Below are 22,697 nucleotides of genomic sequence, written 5' to 3'. Positions count from 1 at the left end.
TTAATTTCATATCTGTTTAATTTTTTTTTGAATCTGTGAACCAATGTGATATGGCAACATTGGTCCTTTTTTTTAATCTTTCTTTCTTTTTTTAGCCCTTTCCGGTGAAGTTCTTGGGGCTGGGAGCCGTAGTTTCGGTTTTTATTATTTCAATCGCCTTTAATCCACAAATATGAGAATTTATAAGGACATTATTACCGGTAAATATGATTTAATTAATGTGGTGAATAAGTTGTGCAAATTATTTCAGTGATAAATGATAAAAATGTCAAAGTGATTGTTTTGTGACATCTTGACTAGTAAATGTATATCTTCAAATTTATGTGTAATTCTGCCACATCGACAAACCAGACTTCTGTTTTATAGCATTAATAACCATATTGTAACATGTTATTGTGATTGTTTTAGGTGACGAGATGTTCTCGGACACGTACAAAATGAAATTAGTCGACGAAGTGATCTATGAAGTCACCGGTAGATTAGTGACAAGAGCACAAGGCGACATCAAAATTGAGGGCTTCAACCCCTCTGCTGAGGAAGCAGATGAGGGCACCGACAGCGCTGTGGAGAGCGGTGTCGATATCGTACTGAATCATAGGCTAGTGGAAACATATGCCTTCGGAGACAAGAAGTCCTACACATTATATCTTAAAGACTATATGAAAAAGTGAGTGTTTTATATCAATTTGTTTTATAACAAGTTTAAACAAATAAATCGCGAAATACAGTGATAGAGTGAATGAAGTGAAAGTTAGTGGACTTTCTCCAGGGTTTGCAATTGTGTCAGTTTCTTTTCAATACAAGTTATGTGGAGTTTCAAGAGTTAGTCATGGTCATCCTCTATTCACTTCATAGTTTTCAGAACCATGGTCATATTTATCACTGTTTATGACTTATAATTTAGGCTATATAGATTCTTTAAGGCAGTTCTTGCTCATGCACATTTTCAGAAGTCAATATAAATGTTTGCAACATGTACACTTATAAGACTGAATCATGGCCAGAGTGATTTACCATGTCAGGATTAGATTGTGTCATGTAAACAAGTAAAACATTTCTTAATAAGGTTCTACTTGTGATAGACTATTTTAATAACATGATATAAGGATTATTTTGTCCTTCATTTTTACCTGTCATATGCTATAATGTTAAAATTGGGGAGAATTGTAACTTTTACACTACTTCATTTAGTAATAATTATTGTGTTGTATTGCATGTGCATCATCTAATACCATTGTTTGATTTATATATCATTCTATTGGAGCTTTTGATGCTAAATCAAATAACTTTAGTGAAAAAACATTCATTTCTATAATGTTTGTTCATGAAATGGAGATGACATACAAATTACCTTGTAACATATGTTTATGTAAGAATGTTTTCTGATAGTTTTTTCTATACATTGTTTGGGTAAGGTGTGGTTAGTCCACTGCTTAGAGCACCTAACAGAAAGAGGAATTACTTTTACATAATACTATTAACCTCTTTTGGTTAAAAATGTGCTTAAGAAATCTTGCCTTGGGTGTTAGTAGAGCTAAAACCAATACTGTGTTTTGTACATGTGTTATAAGACTGCCACATCATCTTGTTTAGTCTGCAGATCCTCAGTTGTAACTGATAGGCTATACTAATATTATGAATATTTGTACTTTGGTTCATATTGAAATAGCTCAAAAACAACTGTAGCAATTTCTAAAATTCTTTTACCATTGGCTATATATTTTTTAATTTAATGGTGATGAAATCTCGATCAATAGCTAGCTAGATATCTTAATCCAGATGATTTGCATGCAATGTAATTATTTACTAACATCTTGTTTGTTTAATTTTCAGATTAGTTGCAAAATTGGAAGAGAAATCTCCTGACCAAGTAGATGTATTCAAGACCAACATGAACAAAGTGATGAAGGACATCCTAGGCAGGTTTAAAGAGCTCCAGTTCTTCACTGGGGAGTCGATGGACTGCGATGGCATGGTCGCCATGATGGAATACAGGGATATTGACGGAGTGTCTACACCTATCATGATGTTCTTCAAACACGGCTTAGAGGAGGAGAAGTTCTAACTGCGGCTCTAATATCGCTTAGGCAAAACTACTCATAATATTCCAATTTTACAACTCTGACGCCTAAACTCATTTTTATTTATTTTTGTGATCATGTCTGCATTCTGCTGCTCCCTATCACAAGGCTGAACAATTTTGTAAAAATAAATGTTGCATACTATAAATAAATTAATCTACATTTACTAAGATAGTTTTATTAACCTTTTATGATTGATATCCGACAAATGTGACAATTCACATTTACTGTTTATGATTAAATTAGTTTGCAATAGATGTCGCTAGTTTGTAAAGATTGGGGTACTATCTTTCGCTACTAGATGGCGTTATTTTAAGTTCACAAATGTGTAAAATACGGCTTGTTTTAGACCTGGAGCCAGCGACAGCTAGACCTTTTTTTAAAATAAAAGTTGTAAGTTTTACACATGTCTTTTGCCACATGAATTATAATACGATTGAGGTGAGGTATTATCTTAATTCTTTACTTTTACTTAGGAAAAACTAAAAACTGTAATAATCCTTACTACGGTAAGTCATTCTCTCTTGAATTCAACCTTTAAAAATGAAGCTGAGTACCAAGTTTGTAAGGCCACATAATCGTTGGAAATCACATCTGGGTTCCATACTTAACATCTGACAATAATAATGAAATAAAACAAAGGGTAAAATTTGAGGTATGTTATATTTATCGAGTTTGTATGTAGGTAATAACTACAATAAAGTACAGAAATGACTGATGCCCTATTACAAATGTGAGTACACTAATCACAAGTTTTCCATATGTATTCATTACTTGTATACTTCGTTCGGCATCCACTAATGCATGCCTTAATTAATTTAGTCTTTAATTTCTCCGTCTTCATATTAAAATAAAACTGTCCTTGTTAATGTAAACAGAGTAAAATTGAAGTAAACAATATTTGCTCATTAAGTTTGATCGTTCGCCAATAAACAAGTTACATATATTATTTCTTGTTAAAACAGTTTTTTAATTGCTCTTTGAATTAACAAATGCAACGTTATAATGATATAAAAATTTACATATGTATAAGTATTAAAGTTACTTATGTTAAACTAAGTGACGCCCGCGTCTTCGACCGTGCGGTGTTGCCATGCCATCTAGGCTTTCGCATTTATAATACTAGTAACTAATAATAATCACTTACTTTGAACTGTTTTAAGCATTACTTTATTTAAAACTGTATTATTGAATGGTGAACGATCAAAGATAAAACTCAAATTAAATTTTGATAGTCATTTTATAATAAAACTGGGGTAAATGTAGTTCTTACCGAGGTACAATATAATTAAAAATTAATAAAATATGTGCTTAATGCATGAACTTCAATTTATTAAGTAGAATTAACAATGCTCTCATGAGGTCGATAACGGAGTGTATACTACTAGAGTAACCCTACTGTCAAACAAATATACATTATATAGTAGTGTCCATAAAGTCCTAATTTGTTTAATTCGACTGTATTGTTATCTAAATGGCAAAAAATTGTAAGTCACCTGCATATTTATATCTACCAATTTAAATATTTTTTTATAACTGGCAATACTTTTCAATTAAGGCTTTCCCCTAGCAGTACACCATTACACTCTAAGGATTAAATGACAAAGGTTAAAGTGTTGACAAGTGAAAGTTAAAATAAAATACTATATTAGGATTGAGCATTACGAAGTGATCGAGACGTGAAGATTGCAAAGTGGTGCTTCATAGTTCATATTCATATCTAATTAAACGACCGGGGTTGCCACTTTAGAAACATTCGTACAAAATACACTGTTAGTACTTTTTAACTAAAAAAAAAATTAACAACATAATTTTGTATAAATGTTTCGCTAAATGGAAGCCACGGTCAACTTATGGCGGACATTAACTACAGATGGTAACAGAGTCGCGACATATAGAGTCCGTTCGTCAGTCCGAATAGCAAACAATACAATATCGGAAAAAGTACTTTACGATAAATTTAGAAGAACAAGATCGTATTAAATTTTATAAATATCTCAATATAAATATATTTACATTCGTTAATTTCTAATATACTTTTTATATTGGTGTCTTATTTAATGCTTATCAAGTCATCTATAAATAAAACGTTACATTAATAGGTTTTTCTTATGGAATGGTTTTGTACAAAATCAAATACAATAATCCACGATTGTGGGGGAAAACAAAATACAAGATCACATGATTAAGATGAAAAAAAAATAGGGGAGGTGTTTACATACTGCCACAACCTCCTTTACCTATGCTTATATCGACTAGCCTGTACATTGTACGATCGCGGTCGGTTCGGCAAAGCGCATGCCGCGGGCAGCCGCGACACGCGCACGCGCATCACTGTCAGGTCTGCACACTCCCCTCGCGTCGACATCTGCCTTGCCACTTACACGACCCACCTCGTCCTCTGTGAAAGTCAAACTTTCAAACGTCTTCCCGCCCCCCTTACATTTCATTGAAAAATAGATCCCTCACTACTTAAATTTATAATTTACAAATAAGGTACTCTCTTATTAAAATCAAATACGATTCAGGATAGTCCTCACTGGTCGTACGTATACCTGACCCGAAACACTAACGTCACTAATCGCTCTAGAGCTCTACGTCCCATCACGACTTAGTTCATCCATAGAAAAACATAATGGAATGAAGATTTATTGCTAGAATTACAAGATCACAAACGGTTAAAAAAGTTCTGTGCGCACACTCAGCAGTTGAAAGTGTTGGAGTGCGTGCAGGCGCGCGGGTACTCCCCAGCGCGCCCGTAGCCCTCCGCAATGACGGAATACTCCGGTTCGCTGTAGTCCGGCACCTCCCGCTCGTACTCCCGTTCTCGCTCCCGGTCGCGGTCCCGCGGGAACCCGATAATGGTTTCGGAGTTGCGCAGGTACCCGTTCTCCTGCTTTCTGGAGTAGCGGGTGTCGAGGTTCCGCTGGAAGTTTTCCGGATGGCATATGACACCGTTGCGGTTGTTCTTCTTATCCGGCAAGGAGCGGAGCGAGCCGTTGTTAAGATGATGTGCCGGCGCACCGTTGTTGAGCGTCATGGGCTGGTGCGGCTGGTGCGCGCGGCCGTCGCCGCCAATGTAGGTGAACCCGTTGGCGGGCATGGTGCCGCCGCCCCCCGAGCGCGGCGGCCGGCGCGCTGAGCCCTGGCCGCCAGACATAAAGAACACGCTCGGGGAGGCGTAAAGCTCTAGCTACAGTTCCGTCACCGGAATTGTCCTGAGGCTGGGGGTGTGCGGGGGAGGCGCGGGGTATTGCGAGGGGTGGATGCCGCGCACTATGCAGTCCTCCTCGGTCGATATCGGCTTGTGGTATTCCAGGTTTTTGCGCCCCTTGCTCCATTTGTAATCCTTCAGTTTCTCGTGCATACTCTTCCTATATCGGTAAAATATGAGGACGACGGCCGCGATGATTGCAACGCAGGCCACAACGACCACACAGATGAAGGTCTGCTGCCGGGTGTCGTGCACCATGCAACCTAAGTCTTCCGCGTTTAATGTCTTCAAATATTTATCCTTCAGGTTGTCGGGGCTCGCGCACTGGATTTGGGTGAAATTATTCTTCTCGTTTAAAAGTTCTTGTAGCCATCGCATGTGGCAGTCACATACTATTGGATTATCATTCAAATCTAGTTGTCTCAATTCTTTACCTATAAACACAGTTTCACTCAACGTAACGATTGCATTGTCTCTTAATGACACGTGTTTAAGCTTCGGCAGTCCTAATAGTGTACAATCGTCGATAACTGATAACTTCTTATTATTAGCTAATATGACAGTTTCCAAATTTACATTATCTTCGAAAGCGCCCCTTTGAACGCGTTCCAATAGTGTAGCACCGGTAACGTCCAAATATTTCAAGTTCTTCAAACCTTTAAATGAATGGCATTCTAATTCTACGAAGTCATTCTGTCCTATGTACAATTCTTCCAATCTCGTTAGACCGGACAACTGCTGCGTTGGCACCACATTCAATCTATTCCATAGAAGATTAAGACTTCTTAATCCTGGTAGACCTCTGAACGCGTTCTCACTAATATTTGAGAGTCCAGCTCCGTTCAAATCTAGTACAGTTAGTCTGTTGAGGCCGGCGAATGCGTCGTCGGGTAGAGAAGAGAAGGCGTTCAAGCCGACGTGTAGCTCGGCGAGGCTGCCCAGCAGGCTGAAGGAAGGTGTAGGCACCGAACTTAGCTGATTATCGTCCAAGTAGAGTATTCTCAGGGCGGTGAGCCCGGCGAATGCTCTTGGCTCTATTCTAGATATACTATTCTGGCCTAAGTTTAGTTCTTCTAATCTCGGCAGCGTCGTGAACACTCCGTTATTGAGCTCCTCCAAGTAGTTTCTTTTTACGTTAAGAACTGTCAAGGAGTTGAGCCCCCGGAAGGTGGTATTGGTGATGGATGATATCTTGTTGTTGTTCAAATGCAGCTCCTGGAGCTTGCGCTGGTAGGCGAAACTGTTAGTGGGGATATTGACGAGGTGGTTGTGCGAGAGGTCGAGGTGCTGCAGTTCCGCGTAAAACTGCATGGAGCTGTCGATCGTTTTGATCTTGTTGTTGCGGATGATGAGCCGCTGTATGGAGGGGTTGAGGGCGATGGGCAGGACATCCAGCCGGCTCTCCTCGCAGACCACAACCAGCGTGTCGTCGTTACAGCTGCAGCCGGCGGGGCAGTTGGCGAGCGCCGTCGCCCCGCTGCGCCACGACAGTAACACTAGCGATACTAGCACCACCTGGAACGTGAAAACAATTTGTTTAAACACTATTAGTGTTTTTGTCATTTCGGTAAGCATTAAGTTCAAATGCAAAAAAAGGCAATTTTAAAACGCATTTAAATGTTGTATTCTGTACAGATTATAAAATATACGTAATTTAAAGTCACGTTCCTATTAAACCGGGAACACCAGCAATGTATTAAATAAATTGATAGCCTCTCCATTATAAAATAAAAGGAACGCAGTGTAAGGCGAAGGAAGTACGCCGGGGCGGAAGCAAAAAAGATAAATAGAGTGATATTGGAATGAGAATTTTGCGCAGTTTTAATTTATTAAAATGTACTCCGACGAGGCGGCCGCGGTAGCTTCTTTCCTTCAAAGACTCGGTACTTTTATTACGTTTTCTGCTTTCAGCAATTAGCGCGGAGACGCGAACGCCGACTTGATTTGACTACGGAGTTGCAGAAAGCTCTTAATGCTGTTAAGCGCGACTGCAGATGGATGCAACACCAACAATCTCTTGCTTTGTACAAAGAAGCGACTTTGCAGCGTAAATAAGTTTACAACAATCGCAGCGAGCAGCGCTAAATGTAAACTCAATTGCGATTCCGAGAAGGCATCGACCGTCCACCTAGAGCTGGTTCTTAACCAGCCGGTATTCGTCTTCTGGAAACTCCTTGCTTCTAATGAATCTTACATTTTTTATGTGCGACTTCAGCAATACTTTTAGCTCAAATAAAATGAATTTAAGAAAAATAACATAAGAACGAACAACAGTTTGAGTAAAAATAAAAGACATTTAATTACACAACATCTACATATAACATGTTATAAATGTATGCCATTGACAGTTAGCCTATAATGCGTCAGACGTGTTAGCCGCCTATGTCAGACTTCCCCGTCATTCGTCAAGCTCGATCGTTGGCTTCGCGGAAATTTTTCGACGCGTATCCATTGTGTCTACGAGCGAGCAGTTTGGTCCGGCACAAATCATAATCAAAATCCTATATGCAGGTCATTCGCAAACAGCGGCGCGCTCGTTTCGCCCCCTGTCCCGGTGAAATTTCCGCTAAAATCCAATAAAGTGACCGGTCGGGACGCTCGCCCGATTCCGACGTTGTTTTATGAACGTTGCAATGTTTTTTTAGGATTAATCCGTATCCTATATCCGTTACTGCGAGGCTGTGGGGCCGCGGAGAACTATTCCCTCGGTTATTGGATTTCTATTCGTAAATTATTCAATTACTGACACTTTGTTTGCTTTGTCGTTAATCTACGGCCATAGAAATATACGGGGGATAAAACAATGCTGTATCGAGCGCATAAAGGATTCTGTTTATGCACTGGCAGGATAATGCTTTAAAAGTTCGATGGATTTAATAGTTTTAAATTTTCTTTAACCACAATTTTATTAAGATTAGATAGGAATAAAATCTGCTGATTTTACAATACTCGTCGAACAGTATTTAACATTACCAATGTATTCGATGATTTAAGGAAGTATTATAATCGGATGAGCACGTATCGTGCAGCATGCGGTGCGGTCACGAGGCGCCCGGGGCCGGCACACAGCACAAAAGCTCACAAAGAGGCGTAAAAACGTGATAGGGCGCTCGGATAGCTATGCAAATCGTTTAATTGCGGCCGCGGAGAGCGCACAGCGAAATGCCCACACTATATCGACATCTGTACTACTCCATACAACTTAATGAAATATGTTAAGACAGTTTATCTATGGAAGAAAGAGAATTGACTATGTATATAATGATAATGATAGAAATGACAATACATAGAAATGTTAAAAAAATAAATACTACAAAAACTTACGCCGGAGCCCTTTTGACTTTACGTGAAACGGTTATTGTGTGAAATACTCGCACCGAAGTCGTTAAAATACTAACAATTAGCAAATTCAAACAATTTGTACGATCTACAAATACAACCCTTTCGTGTTGGACATCGGAAGTTCTTTATTCAAATTTTCGAATGAATTCTAGGGTTTGTTGATTAAAAATGCGAGTTGCGGACGCGACTAGCGGACGGACGCCTGAATTACAAATTGCGTTCGGAAATTGGGTCGGCAGACATTTAGAGTAATGTCATATTGTTATTAAAATCGCGTCCCGCTCGAGGGACTCGGTTTTTGGTCGAGATAATTAAGCGACGCGACTGAATAATTAATGAAATTTCAAGTTCTACCAGTTCTAAGTTACATCTAAATATAAAATACCGAAGCCATGGACCGTTAAGTAATTATTTTAGTTTCTAGAAGTTTCGTGCGATATTTCTTCGTATCGATTTGGGCTCGTGTATAGTTTGCGTTTGTGTATGTGTATAGTCATTGTGTATTACCTTAAGGTACATTTGCATGGCTACATTTGACCCAGTTAGAGCGTATACTCAGGTGTTCAGAAGTGGGCCGTCTGTCCGCACATCTCTACCTCACTACATACCAATCATCAGTTAATTAATCGAAGAACTCTTGAGCGTGCAGCGCGGTGCAACTAAGACACACTTCATGAATATATCGAGTGTGTAATCATTTGTATTACGTACTATAATTATACAATCTATATATTAAGTGTGTAATTTTTGGGAAAAATAATTTACGAGCAGTATAAATCCGAAACACGGTGTAGTTTAAAAATTCAGCTTTAAAAATCTAACATACGCATATTTCTAAGAAACATTTTATAATCAACGATTATTATTTTTTTGTATCGTACGTGTAGAGTATTGTAACTAGTGATATGTAACTAGTTTGCTCGTAGATCGTGTGCGGGACCCGTTGGCACGAAGCACGAACGCTCGGCCGAAAAACAATTTTAAACAATTCCGCCTCGAGCCGTCGAAGCGGCAAATAAAAACGCTCTCCGCTCGCGCTGACGGTTTCACGCGCTATTAGACGCCGCGTTAGGGTTGCCGCTCGAAATATTGGCACAAAAACATTTTCTATTTAAATTTTTAAAGTGGGTTTCTATTGTGGATTGGGCAAATGATCAAGTTCAACGCTAACGTCACTGGTATTTTATGAAGTTGACATGCATTTTAGGTTATGGTTGTAACAGACGAGGTGAAGTTTGTAAGTAATTAAAGAAACAGAGTACCTAATTCCTATTCGACATTAACGATTTATTTATTGATAGACCAAGCTATAGGGTTGACACTATCTTTTTTTACATCGTGTTGAGTTTTCGAGCAGTTGTGGATGCAGCCCTGTGATTATCGAAACGCTTCATTTGTGCGCGACAAACGTTCGCCAAATGAGTGGCATTATGCAGATACCGTACCTGTGCGCGGCCGCGCGACAAACGCTCCGCAATCCGCCTCTTAATTGCTGTTCGCGCGTAAATACGCGAATAATTCGAGTGCAGCTTTCGTTACGCCAATTATGTCGACAGATTCCACATCCGATTACGTTCGCATTGTCGTTCGATATGTAACTGTGAGCGCAACATCGATGTTTGTATCGATATTTATTATCGATGTTAATTCGAATATATAGTCATTAAATGTAATAGAGAGGTACTATTAATACCTGCATTTAAGATTCAAGTAAATTTATTACAGCTGTTAAAATGAGATCCCCTAAATTCTTAATAACACTTTTAAGAGCGAATTAATAATTTGCAAAATGTTAAACATAAATTAATTTATTGTATACGTAAATTAAGGGAAAATTTACGATCTGCCAAAACGGTGCTTATAAATTTTGCTGAACGTTAAATGCAAATGAAATGGTAGAGTAGGTATTTTGTTCTCTGGCAAATAATTAAAAAAAACTGTATACAGTCTGAACAATAGACCGAAGCGGGTTCGTTACTAATTAATAGAATCGATAGGCTATTTCTATTTTAAATAGCATTTGCAATTTATTTATTCTGAGAATAGTGAATAAGCGTTTAAAATGCAAATTATGCAAGATGAGTCTACCATTGTTTATTTTGCTGCTATCGACGTAGTCTAATTTAAAAAAAAAAAAGAATATTGTTATTAAATTCGATGAAAATGATTAAAATTAAAATTATCCTGTAAGCATGCAGTTTTGACGGATTTCTTTGCACATTCTTTTTTGTAATTGAATCTTCTAATAAGTATGTTATTAGAATCTTACTTTGTGGAATAAGCTAATAGTAAGATTTGCTTACCATGCAAGAGTTTGCTGTGACGATGTCGACAATTTGTCGTACAAAACGCAGAGGCGCCATCTGTAAAAAAGGAAATGCAGTTAAATAATTGCTCTAAACATATTTTAATACTAAAGTACTTTAGTGCCATAAAAATAAAAAAAGATATTCTCTACTGTCTTAAAAATACGGCATTTTAAATCAAATGTATATTTTGTCTACTTTTTTCTTGGTGTCGTTGAAAAATCTCCAAAAGATACCTTGCCTTCTGGGGGGAAGGCAGGTTTATATAGGATTTGTCCTACTAAAACCCCCTCGGTGGTCATCCTCTAGTGACATAGACGAAGGTTCCGGGATCTCCAAGGAACATAACGGAATATTTTGTTTACTCAACAATCAACACATCGGATTTATATAGAGATAATAAGGGATACCTAAATCACGCAACTTCGTATACAGAATAATCAAAAATATTAATATTCTAGCTTGAGGGCCAATCAACTTTAAATCACTTTCTAAAACCGAGGATACGAGGATTTTACATTTCTGATCACAACTTCATACGATAAAAGTAGCAAACGGTAATCCCATATTTAAATTACGAAAGGTTGCATAGGAGCCTCGGCTTAGTTAAAGGTAGTCGATTACGTGAAGAAAAGTCCGTCAGTGTATAAAGAATTCAACATAATGGACGGCTATTATGAAAGGCAATCAATGTTCGAGTAATTGTGGGAAAATTCTATTTTATCTAGTATTGAAAATAATGATCGTGTGTCATAATTGATTATTAATTCTAGACCACTTCTCTTATGTTCTGTAGATCATTAAGAAAGTTTTAGTCCATATCCAGGAGTAGAAATTTGTATTTATTACCTTAATTATTATGTAGATAGTGCATTAATAATTCTTTTAAACTTAAGGAATAAAGTGATTTCAGTCAATTACACTTAAGGTAAGAAATACCAAGTTGTTTATTATTTAAAAACATAATTCCCGTTTCCCTCGCTGACGAGCTTTGAAAGGCTCAAATGGTCGAAACGAACAAACAATGGCCCTATTAATAGCATCCAATGTAAGGAAATATGAACGCACATGTCGGCTTCCCACAAGGCGTGCGATTACGCCATTAATGCGGGAACCGTGTTTATAACGATTTCATTATAGTGCGCACAATTTGATGTAATTGCGGAGGGTCGCGCGGAGTCGGGGAGCATTTGTAGTTTATAGCACGGGTTTAGTCATCACAGTTGCACAGATGGTGCATTGTCTTCAGTAAATGTGTGACGCATTCAATTACCAAAACTTTATCGTATTCAATAACAAGTTAAATTTTTCACAGCACATAGATAATATTTTCCACCTGGCAGGAGATGACAGCAAACATCTAAAGAGGTATTTGACTGTAAGTTGAGAGGTTACGGAGGTTAGATCTTAAGTATCCAGATTGTTGTCTAAGCTTATAAGGATTCACATGGTAGAATAATACCGTAATAATGACGGTCATTTGAAACATCTTGAAGTGAACATCAAACAGTCATTAAGCGAGCTGAAGTATCAGTGGAACGAGATGACGGCGTCGCAGCCTTTTGTTTTTAGTTCGTCCCAACGCAGCGGCCGGTGAATGGCAACACTGTGGAGTTGGCAACTTTCAGTTGGCTCCAGTTTGCGGTCCCGTCGCCGCCCATTAGGACAGTGAGCCGGCGGAATTCCACGCTAAAAGTAATTTGCGACGTCACTAGCCGCTGCCCCGACCCGCTATTTACAAATGCGAAACAAAATGCCGGTAATGACGGCGCTAGTTTTGCTAAAAACTAAATGCTTCTCGCCATTTCCCCGAGTTCGAGCTTAGTGTGGGCGTGAGACCATTTTGTTTTCATCCTCTTCCCTTTTAAATGCGACACTATTGCGCTCATGTAATGTCTATTTAATGAAAGATGTTTCAATTATACCTTTGCTGTTAAATGGAGAATAGTGTTGCAGTATTTGTTACTTTTAACATTTGCTTAAAAGTTAAGGAAATAGCAACGTAATGATCGTACACAAATGCTTTTCCTTTTTACCAGTTTGTATTCATACGCAATGAATGCAGCATCAAGGAAAAAGTACAAAACATAGGGCGTTACATCGTATCAAGATCCATTCACGTTCATTGGCCCAGAAGACGACGTTAGGGCAGATAAGAAGAGGAAATACAACATTCTATTTGCCACCCCTACATTCCAATTTATTTAGCTACTTCGCCTCGCGATGCCTGATTAAAGCCACATGCCTTTAGAATTTGATATTCGCCGAACAACTCGGGATTCAATTTCGGCTGTCGGTTGAGAGGAGTCAGATTTTTAGCTCGGATTTCTGCTGAACGAACAATTTCGGAATCGTTCTCAGACATCGAGAACACTTTGTCGAAAGCTTTCATAGGCTTCTACGCTGCGAATAATTAACAAACAAAATTTGACCAATTTAATTAAAACCGAACTCGACAACTTGATGTTTGTAGTTTATGATGTAGGTATGCCAGTTATTAACACATTATACAAAATAACCTAAGACTGTTCATTTTATTCGATAAAGTAAACAAAAAATAAAAGAGTCGGGAAGTTCTAACTCATAATATACTAAATATAACTGAATCGATGATAAGAATAAAGCTTTTCCTTTGCGATTTGAGAAGTAAAAGGATCTCTTGTATCAGTTAAGTGGTGCCTTGTTGCCGTCGGGTCATCGGCCACGGTATGACAAAGGTTACGGCGTGACAAAGGTTACGGCCTCAGAAGCCCGTCGCTGAGAGCCTATTGTTTTGCTTCTCACACGCTTTTAAGTACCAGATAAAGTTACTGTTGTTGACTTTTCTTCGATGTTAGTGATTGCTTCTTTAATAAAAGCGTGTTATTGGAATTACAAGATAGCTTAATACCAAAAATAATCGACGATGTTTGTTGATTATAACCATATAAATAATAAAGAAACATTAGTTAAATTGTACGCAAAGTGAAGCTAAAAGCAGACAAGATGTCTCGTTCATTATAGCGCACACACGAAACTCTTTGAAATTAGCACTCCCGGCAATTCAGTGAAATTGCATTTCCTTGTTTTAAATGTCGGTAAACAATTTATGTAAAACGGCAAAAGAACGCGCAAACTTTAACGCTACTTCCCCTTGGATTTTCAACCAGTGCTGCGAGAACACTTTTTTTCTTTTTTCGGTTAAAAAACGTTAATTGCGCTCCTTCTCGTTACGGCAAAACTCTTTTGAGCGAAATGGGAAAAGGAAAATCCGGTGTTGTAATGAAGTTTGTTTAGCGGAGGCCATTCCAAATGCCGCTACAAAAATAGTTTACCTAAATGATATGTTAAATTATCAAGGCCTTAACATAAAAAAAAACATAGACAATATTTCATTAGACATTTTTTGAAATTTGAAATTTTAAGAAGTTGATTTACATTTCAGAAGAATATATTTACATTTCAGCTTAAATATACATCAACTTCTTATAACATTACAATGCATAGGGTTACGAAATGAGATTTTGAATGAGATAAATAATAAATTGCTAATAATGGCAGCGGTGGGCAAAGGGTTAATACATGTGTTTAACTAACTATATTATTGGGGTAATACGATAAGTATTTTTTAACCTTACCATGTCTGAAATTAAAATGTGAAAATGATGTCGAGATTGGACCTAAAAAATTGTTATTTAAAGGCCGCAAAGAAATACACCAAGTAAACCTGTTATAACGCTATAGCTAAATCTAAATGTACTATACTCGTATATATCAAGATAATTGAAAATACCTTTTAAGGGAACAATATAGTTAAAGAAACATCCCACACAGGTTCATAGACTGTAATGAAACGTTTTATTTGACAATTACAACTGAAGCAAGAACAGCCGAAAATACCTGAGCGAATTGAACATAATCTTAACATTTTGTAGTTATTTTATCACGCCAGTCGACTTTAATGCGTGCTGAGACAATCCCGCAAATTAACCCTCCCAGCGGGGACCTTGGATGTGATCCCTAATTTTCAGATACATCTGGAGGAATAAATAGAGGATTAGGGGCGACGCCGGGCGCGTAAATAACTCGCGTCGACTCGAGGGTACCAGGATAGCATGAGATAAGGAAAGTGGAAATTGTCCGCGTGGCGTTGTTGTTGCGAAAATGTTTAGTTTAGTATGTGAATTAAATTATTTCATTTGTCTATTACGAAATATATTATAATAAGGCGTAAACACACACTTATTTGTTGCCTAAGATGTCAGCAATTACAGCATATTTTTGAGTAATTCTTTTTTTAATAAAAAGCCCTACACTTACGTCATGCTTTAGGCTATACATTTTCACGCCATTAAACTTAGGGGGTATATGTTTTGGATAAAAACCCTAAAGTGAGAAAGAGACCATAAGTTGCTGCCAACATCATGGAAGCAAGATTGTCAAGGTTTGTCATGTCATGTCATATTGAGATTTGCTATTGATAATTTGACAATTGTAAACAATAAAATAAAATTTTCCTAATTTCATGCGGATGAAGCCGCACGTGAACAGCTAGTTACGAAATAAACATTTAAGATAGAAACAGTAGCACATTTTATCAGACTTATTAAAAGAAAAGTTATATCATAAACATAAAAAGTTTAGATTAAATTTTTAATACTCAACTGTTTTAACAATAAGTAGTTATGGTAGGTAAAAGTAAATACAAAGTCTAGCAAAGTTTGTATTGAGTAAAACGAATGTTTGTCGCGAAACTACGAAAGTTAAACGTTTTATGATTTTTATACGACTTGGAGAGCGTCGCTAAAACTAATATATCTCTTGATCAAGTCTCAAGGTGGCTATAAAGTCTGATGACAGACATGCTTATGTTAAGATATCTTCAGATAGTTTGAAACGGCGTTACTTAGCGATATTCCTATCGAGATATAAATTACCTATAAATAACTATTAATTATCAAAATTGGATTAGAAATGCGATTTATGCTGGTTTGCAAAAGTTTCCATTTATTTTATGATCCGTTAATATTAAGCCGTCCTAAGTTTTAACGAAATAAAACTCTTGTTACGTAGTTCAAAAACGCATTTCATAAAGATCGATCCAATAAAACTAACGAGATTACGACTAAGATTTATTAATTTTATAATTTTCTTAATGTCTTTTAGTTTTAAGATTTTTTTACTTTGGGTTGTTCCACATATTAATGCACGCATTTTGCACAATGTCCGCAAACTTCACAGAAAGCTCACTTGGGGATGACATGAAAATGTACAAGTTGGAGATAATGTTATGCCTCCCCATCATAACTACCGCGCATATTCCGCTAAAGGACTATTTTAATATGTAATTTCGGTCCTTGGAGTATAATGTTTTTAAAAGCTTCTTACTTTAAGTGCGGCTTGTGGACCGAAGGACGAGCTTTCTAAATTATATGTCGTAAATTTTATAATATTCCAAAATATTCTTCCTCATTTTCGCTTTGAATATTTTAATTTTACTAAGATTTAAAAAATTAAAAGATTTTACCGCTTCTTTGACCTAGGTCTGGTTTTAGAAGATTTTTTAATGCAGATTGTTTTAAAAGAACTCGGTTCTACTTCAAGTATGCTGGTATCTTTAGTGACTTTTATAAAACATCATTGGAGACTAAAGCTAGCTTGTTTGTATCGAGAGTGTTGAAGTATCATCCGGGATCCGAACCCGAGATAGTTTCCAGTGTACGCGATAAGCCCCCGCTCTGTCAGACCCCTCAAATATAACTTGTTACTTCAAGATTCCAATTAGAGTGAATTCTAATGAAACGTAAAACTTTTATAGTGGAACTTTCTCGAAGATAATTTGCAATTTCGAAAGAAACTTTCGACCGCGGAGGAAAGTTATTCCCCATTCCATATATTGAATATTATTAAAAATCTTTGTGGTTTTAATTTTGGTGTTAAAATTTACTTAGGGTTTATTTAATTTATACTATACCAAGAGATGAACCAATTCTGGTGTAATAACTGTATTGTAAAAAGCTGGTTTCTTTACTTTCAGAGTTGCACAGCTATTCAAAAACTTTACATATTTTTTTCTGCAAATCTGATTTCGTGTTTTTAAGGAATTCGGTGAATTTTAGATTAAATGTGGGGCATGAGGATTGTTTACGTTGAGTTAGTTTTTTGTAAATGAAGGTGGCAACGACATGATCATCGACGCTTATGGACATCCGCAATACAAAAGGAACTACAATTGCGTTGCTGGCATTTTCTAATCTTGTAGATATTTAAAATGGAACTTTTCTAACTCGTGTATTTAGTGCCATTATTTTATACACTTTCTATTACAAATTCCAAGGCCAAGTTCGTAAAAGATCAACAAAAGGCGAGGCACTTCGGGAGCCCACTTTAAACAGCCGGAACTTTTAATTGTGTTCTACCTTCCCTTTCCATTGCCGCCTTAATTATGCCTCGTGTCGATTGTAAGGGGGACTTGTAACTTAGTTGTGCGGAGTTCAATTTGGTACTTTCTTTTGAGAATAGTTGCCAAGTGTTAGGTGTTTTGGATCGGGGTATATAGAGGGAGAATGTTGGGAAAGGGTATCGATTTTTTGACACATATGTATATTGGTACCTGTACATAGAATATACATTTGTGTATAGTATGTCGAAGGTCATATCAAACACTCAAAAGTATAAAGTACTAAAATTCGCCAAATTTTTAACCTTACATGCTACGTGAAAATTCTAATGTTTTATTGCGTTTCGACCGTATTCTTGTTCACTCGGGAGCGTCATATCTCTACCCTTTAGGTTCAGTAATACCTCCATCGCATACATAATACAGTCTGGAGTGGGGAGTTTATGTCGGGGACCCGCGGCTCCCTTGGGACAACCCTACCTTACTACAGAGCCGGGATCAAAGTTACTTTTATTTATAAATGCGTTAATTTTTCCAATGTCACGAACTGGGTGGAACCGTATAAAGGTTCGTTCTATTGTTTTCATTTTTATTGTTCGCTTTTGAGCAGATATTATGTACCTGAATATAGGGGTGTCAAATTATTTTACGAGTTACGCAATGAATTTTCTTTACTTTTTTCAAAAATGAGTTCGTTCACTATTTGAGCAAAATAATCAAGTTAATATCGGTTAATTACCAAAATATAAATAATAAATAGTTTTTGCCAACGAAAGCGTATTTTATTAGGTAAAACCAATATAAGTTCGATATGCGTAATATAATCTCGTGTCGGTATTTGACCCGTGATATTTTGACGGCGGGTTCGAGGGAAAGCTCTATAATTGTGATAAATTACCTTTTATCCCTATTCTGAATTAGCGCCAGCCTGCGCTAATGGCCGCCTTTCGTTCTGAGAGCGAAGGAAAATCGTATTGAAGGATTGCCTTTATTCGTCGAATGAATGGGCCGATTCACCTGGACTCTGATTTAGGTATGTAAGCGAAAATATTTTTAATAAATAAGAGTTTTATTACTTTCAATCTTTTATTATATGTTTTTTTATACTAATGGTTGTAAAATTGAATTCCTAGCTTTTCTTAAAAAACGCATAATAAACTAACAATTGTTAACATTGTAAAAAATGTAACTTTGCTTTAACACGGATTTTATTTCGAGTGTTCTTTTTGGCTATTTTCTAGAAATTATTCGGTGACCTTATAAAGTAGTAAAATCTCATTTTTATAGTAGTAAAAGAATTTTTAGTCCCGGCCTGTTTTGTAATAGTAAATTGTTCTTAGACAGTGCAGGTAAAATCATTAGTGTTGTAAGACTTCACCGGCGTAGTTGCATTTACGTAGCAATCACTACGATGCCTCGTATCTAGAGACTGGAAAATTCGTAAGGTGCAATCCTCTTAAATTGTATTTTTACTAATTCTGTTTAAATTTAATTTTTTAGTTTAAAAAAAGACCTGTAAAGAGATGGATAGGTCACGTGATTAGTGACGTCAAGAAGAGAGTGATGATTGAGATGACGGATGATAGAGTAATTTGGTGGACGGAAGCTCGGTAAACGAGAGAAAGTCGAAAATAAAAGTAATGAGTGTGATATTATTTACATATAATTAACATCTTTTGTTAACTGTGATAATAATCGTCTCATAATATATACACGCAATTAAATTAAATCATGTTATTTTGCATAATTTGACAAATTAATGCAAATTATTGTTTGTTTTGTCAATTAATTTACATAATTATATTCAATTAGTTTCGATGTATTGCTTACCGTCAATATGGATTTTGTGTGGACGTCTGTTGCACAAATTGGATCTTAATGTTCTTGACGTGTCCATATGTTCCACTGTCGAAAGACTTGTACAAAACCTAGTGTTGTACAACCGGTGAGATATGTTTTCGAACATGTATATCGACATTAAGAACACCACTACTTAAGTTTGAAAACCCATATTTATTCTAGTAATTCTAATTTAATTGGTCTGTTACTGTTTTTGCATCTTTTAATTTTGAATACATTTACTTCTTTGTATGCTGCGTTTAGTTGAAACAATGATTTGATTTGAATCAAACACTCAAAAGGACATTTGAAGTATTTATTAATGTAACCCCTCTTTGCCATTTGTAACAAACTGTTATTATATTTGTTCTTTACAAGTGCATATCGAAGTTACGTGTTTTATGTAGTCCCCATTTCATGTTAACGATATAGGTCAACTATGTTGTTTTAACGCGATTGTGTTTTGCAATTGATTCCGCGAGAATACTGCGCTGTATTTATACGTGTTTAGTAAACATATGTTGGAATGTATGAGTCAACTTGTTCTAAAGTACTAGTGACGCTAGTTAAATTGTGGATATGAAAATAAGATCTTTCTAGAATCTTAAAACTGGAATAGGGGTTTAAAATAAAGTGAATTAAAAGCGATAAATGTCGATTAATTAGCGTCCTGAAGGATATTGTTACTTTAGAAAAAAGGAATTTTCTTATAGTAACGGAAACTGGATAGTCTGGTAGTCAACAACTTGAGTCTCGAGTTGGGGAGCGAATTATATATTTCTTTACAACCGCGGCGTTGGATTTTTTTTAAATATTTGATGTCGACCTCAGGGAAATCAGATGAACAGTACAACTCTCAGCTCTGTCTGTCTAAATGAATAACTTCAATTTCAAAAGGAAATATATTCTTTGTTTTTACGAGAGTTGTGGCAACGCGAGAAATCCCAAGTTTACATGAACGTATTCTTTTATTTCGACGGTACAGAATAATGAATATTGGATCACTAAAAAGTTTGACTAAGTTTCTTATTCAAATATTATAATGGATTTGTGAGAGTGTTGAAAACTATAAACAATTAGAATGATACCACGGCTTATAAATTATTTAGATAAAGAAATAAATGTTGACAGAGACTATTGCGCGAAAATGTTATCATTTAGACGACCTAATGTAATAACAAATCTAGAAAATTCTAGTAAAATGTGTGAATCACGACAAGTATTTTCTTATTTTGTCCTTTCCATTTTCTTATCGTCGCCCAACTTTCAAGGTTTGTAGTACAAAGCGTGGTCGGCCGCGTCCTCTCTTATAAATGAAAACGGAAAAACTGTCATCTTGTTTGTTTTCGTGCTACGTCCGCGGCCAATTTCGATGAATCGTTGTTATATTGCCAAGAAAAACTCATATCATATAGACAAAAACTACAACAAGACGCCATATTGCCTTGGAGGACTTTTTTTCTTCTCAACAAATGCGTTGGATAATATCATTCAGTGGCCAGTGTCATGTGATGTAATTCAGCCTTTTTGTGTAGCAACGTAAGAGTTTCATGCGCCTATTTGGAGATACGCGAAATAATAGAAAACGATACTTTTTATTGCGACTTTACAACTCGTGTCAATGTTTTTGTGAAAATAGATGTGTAGAAATTCATTTGGATAAAGCTTAAAGGATGGTTTGTTAATTACTACTAACGAAGGCGTTTGTTGTTATAAATGGATCGATACCGCGAAGACAATGCGCTTTAAACTTTAGCGTCACTAGGACGCAATGTGAGTACGGAATTCGGTCGCTTAATTTTGCTTTTAATTAATTTTATTGCTACTCTATATTCTACCACTAAAATAAAAATAAAAAAAACTGTGGCTTCATCATCAATTAGACAATAGAATTAATGTTTCAAAGATTAAAATATGGTGTACGCTCAATATTAATAATAAATTCTCCATTTCCACGAATTCCAATTTTAAAAATAGAAAGTAAAACAAATGCATGCTTATTAAAAAATGTAATTTCAAAAATCGAACGGAACGCGTTCGAAAATTTCGAAAATTCAATAAACGCATTCGTTCCGGAGCCGACGCGGACGTGTGATAGTGATTTTAATGTAGCTCATGAATAAATTTGACGCGCGTCAGCCGAAGTGATTTTAATTCAATATTGATGATCTGTTGAGCCGTCTAGACGCTGTGTCTGATAAATTAGCGGATTGCTGATCTGTGAGACAATACGTCGCTAGTGATGAGCTTTGTGAAACACGTATTAAATTATCGCTGTAACAGATTAAAAATATAACTTTGTAATGCAGAGGACAAAGAGTAAAGGCTAAATGATATCATAGATTAATATAAGTTATAGATAGAATTTTTTTTTAACGACATTGGTTGATCTTCACTCACATTTACTAACTGTTAATATAATTTTAGAACAAGAGTTTAATACATATACCGAAAAACAGTTAGCATTTGGAGCACGACCTGCAGTGGCCTAAATATTATTTCTATAGCTAAACTAAGTACAGTTCCCGGAACAAGAATTTGTATACTGGATGCAACAATGCCCATACCTCGCTCCGTATTTCACAGTACATTAGTCTAAATATGTAAAATACAAACAAACACACAGCTCAGTTATAATTAATTCAATATGCAGCGCGGGATATGCGCTTGCATCGTATACATGAATATTAAATTGCTTAAGAGATAAAATGCTAATTCGTAGATGCATATTTATTGGTGGAGTAAATTAGAGGGCAGATAGCGCCTCGGTGGGACCGCAGCCGCTCTATTTGATCGCAGATTTACATTCTCACATGAAATGTTTTAATTGAATGAGTGGAGATAAGAGACTCCGCTGCGGGATCGCTCTAATAATTCACTGATTCATCTTAGTTACATTCGATTTCTATTTTGTAATACGTATATTAATCACAATCGCGTTTACGATTAATTAAGATTAGTAATTAATATTAAAAAGATTTTATAACCACTCCACAGAGTTCTTTTTTTATTTCTAGAATGTATAAGCAGTTTAGCTTAGTGTGTGAAGAAAACTCCTTTTTAAATTAGTTATGTAAGATGAGCAGGGGTATCTTGAGCCGGAACAGCCAAAGAAAACAACCAATGTGGCAAAAAAACAGTCGTTTATTGGTTATTAAACCAATGACAATGGTCTGCGCGCGGACCCCAGGTTGGGAACCACACGCAGATACAAAAAATGTTCAAATATCGGGTAACCGTCACAGAACAGCAAGCGGTTACCTGCTAAATTAGGCCGTCACTATCCGCAAGCAACCTAATTCAGCTACACTACTTTGCATTCTGAATAAAATTAGTCACAAGACAGCAAGCTAATATACTCAGAATCGCGTCGTAGGAACTAAAGTGGAGAAGACAGTAATTGTTTTCCCTTTACTTCTCTCTTCTCCTCTCTCTCATTTGCGTAATGTACATGAAATGTCTTAACCTAAGGCGCATGTGATACAACATCGTGTTTTAAAATACAGGTGGCGCCATCTAGTTTTGTACGTAAAAAC

At 36.5% G+C, this 22,697-nt stretch overlaps 2 protein-coding genes across 2 annotated transcripts in view; one reads left to right on the top strand and one right to left on the bottom strand.

Annotated features, from left to right (window-relative positions):
• The first annotated feature begins 86 nt into the window (after positions 1 to 86).
• LOC106101293 (translationally-controlled tumor protein homolog) lies at positions 87 to 2,247 on the top strand. Its single transcript, XM_013280460.1, has 3 exons — positions 87 to 200; positions 409 to 667; positions 1,834 to 2,247. The coding sequence occupies exons 1-3, from the start codon at positions 173 to 175 to the stop codon at positions 2,063 to 2,065; spliced, it is 519 nt and encodes a 172-aa protein (XP_013135914.1). The 5' UTR covers positions 87 to 172; the 3' UTR covers positions 2,066 to 2,247.
• A 478-nt stretch (positions 2,248 to 2,725) lies between these two features.
• Positions 2,726 to 22,697, bottom strand: part of LOC106101372 (carboxypeptidase N subunit 2-like) — a 210,718-nt gene continuing 190,746 nt past the window's right edge. Inside the window, exons 6-8 of the mRNA XM_013280572.1 lie at positions 10,941 to 11,000; positions 5,359 to 6,810; positions 2,726 to 5,274 (exon numbers count right to left, since the gene is read on the bottom strand). Of these exons, the coding sequence (XP_013136026.1) occupies positions 4,783 to 5,274; positions 5,359 to 6,810; positions 10,941 to 11,000 (2,004 nt within the window). The 3' untranslated portion in view covers positions 2,726 to 4,782. The remainder of the gene's footprint in view (positions 5,275 to 5,358; positions 6,811 to 10,940; positions 11,001 to 22,697) is intronic.

The sequence above is a fragment of the Papilio polytes genome, unplaced genomic scaffold (assembly GCF_000836215.1).
Source record: "Papilio polytes unplaced genomic scaffold, Ppol_1.0 DF823991.1, whole genome shotgun sequence".
Lineage (NCBI taxonomy): Eukaryota > Metazoa > Arthropoda > Insecta > Lepidoptera > Papilionidae > Papilio > Papilio polytes.
Note: the sequence above shows the minus strand (reverse complement) of the source record. Positions and strands in the feature narration are given on the sequence as shown.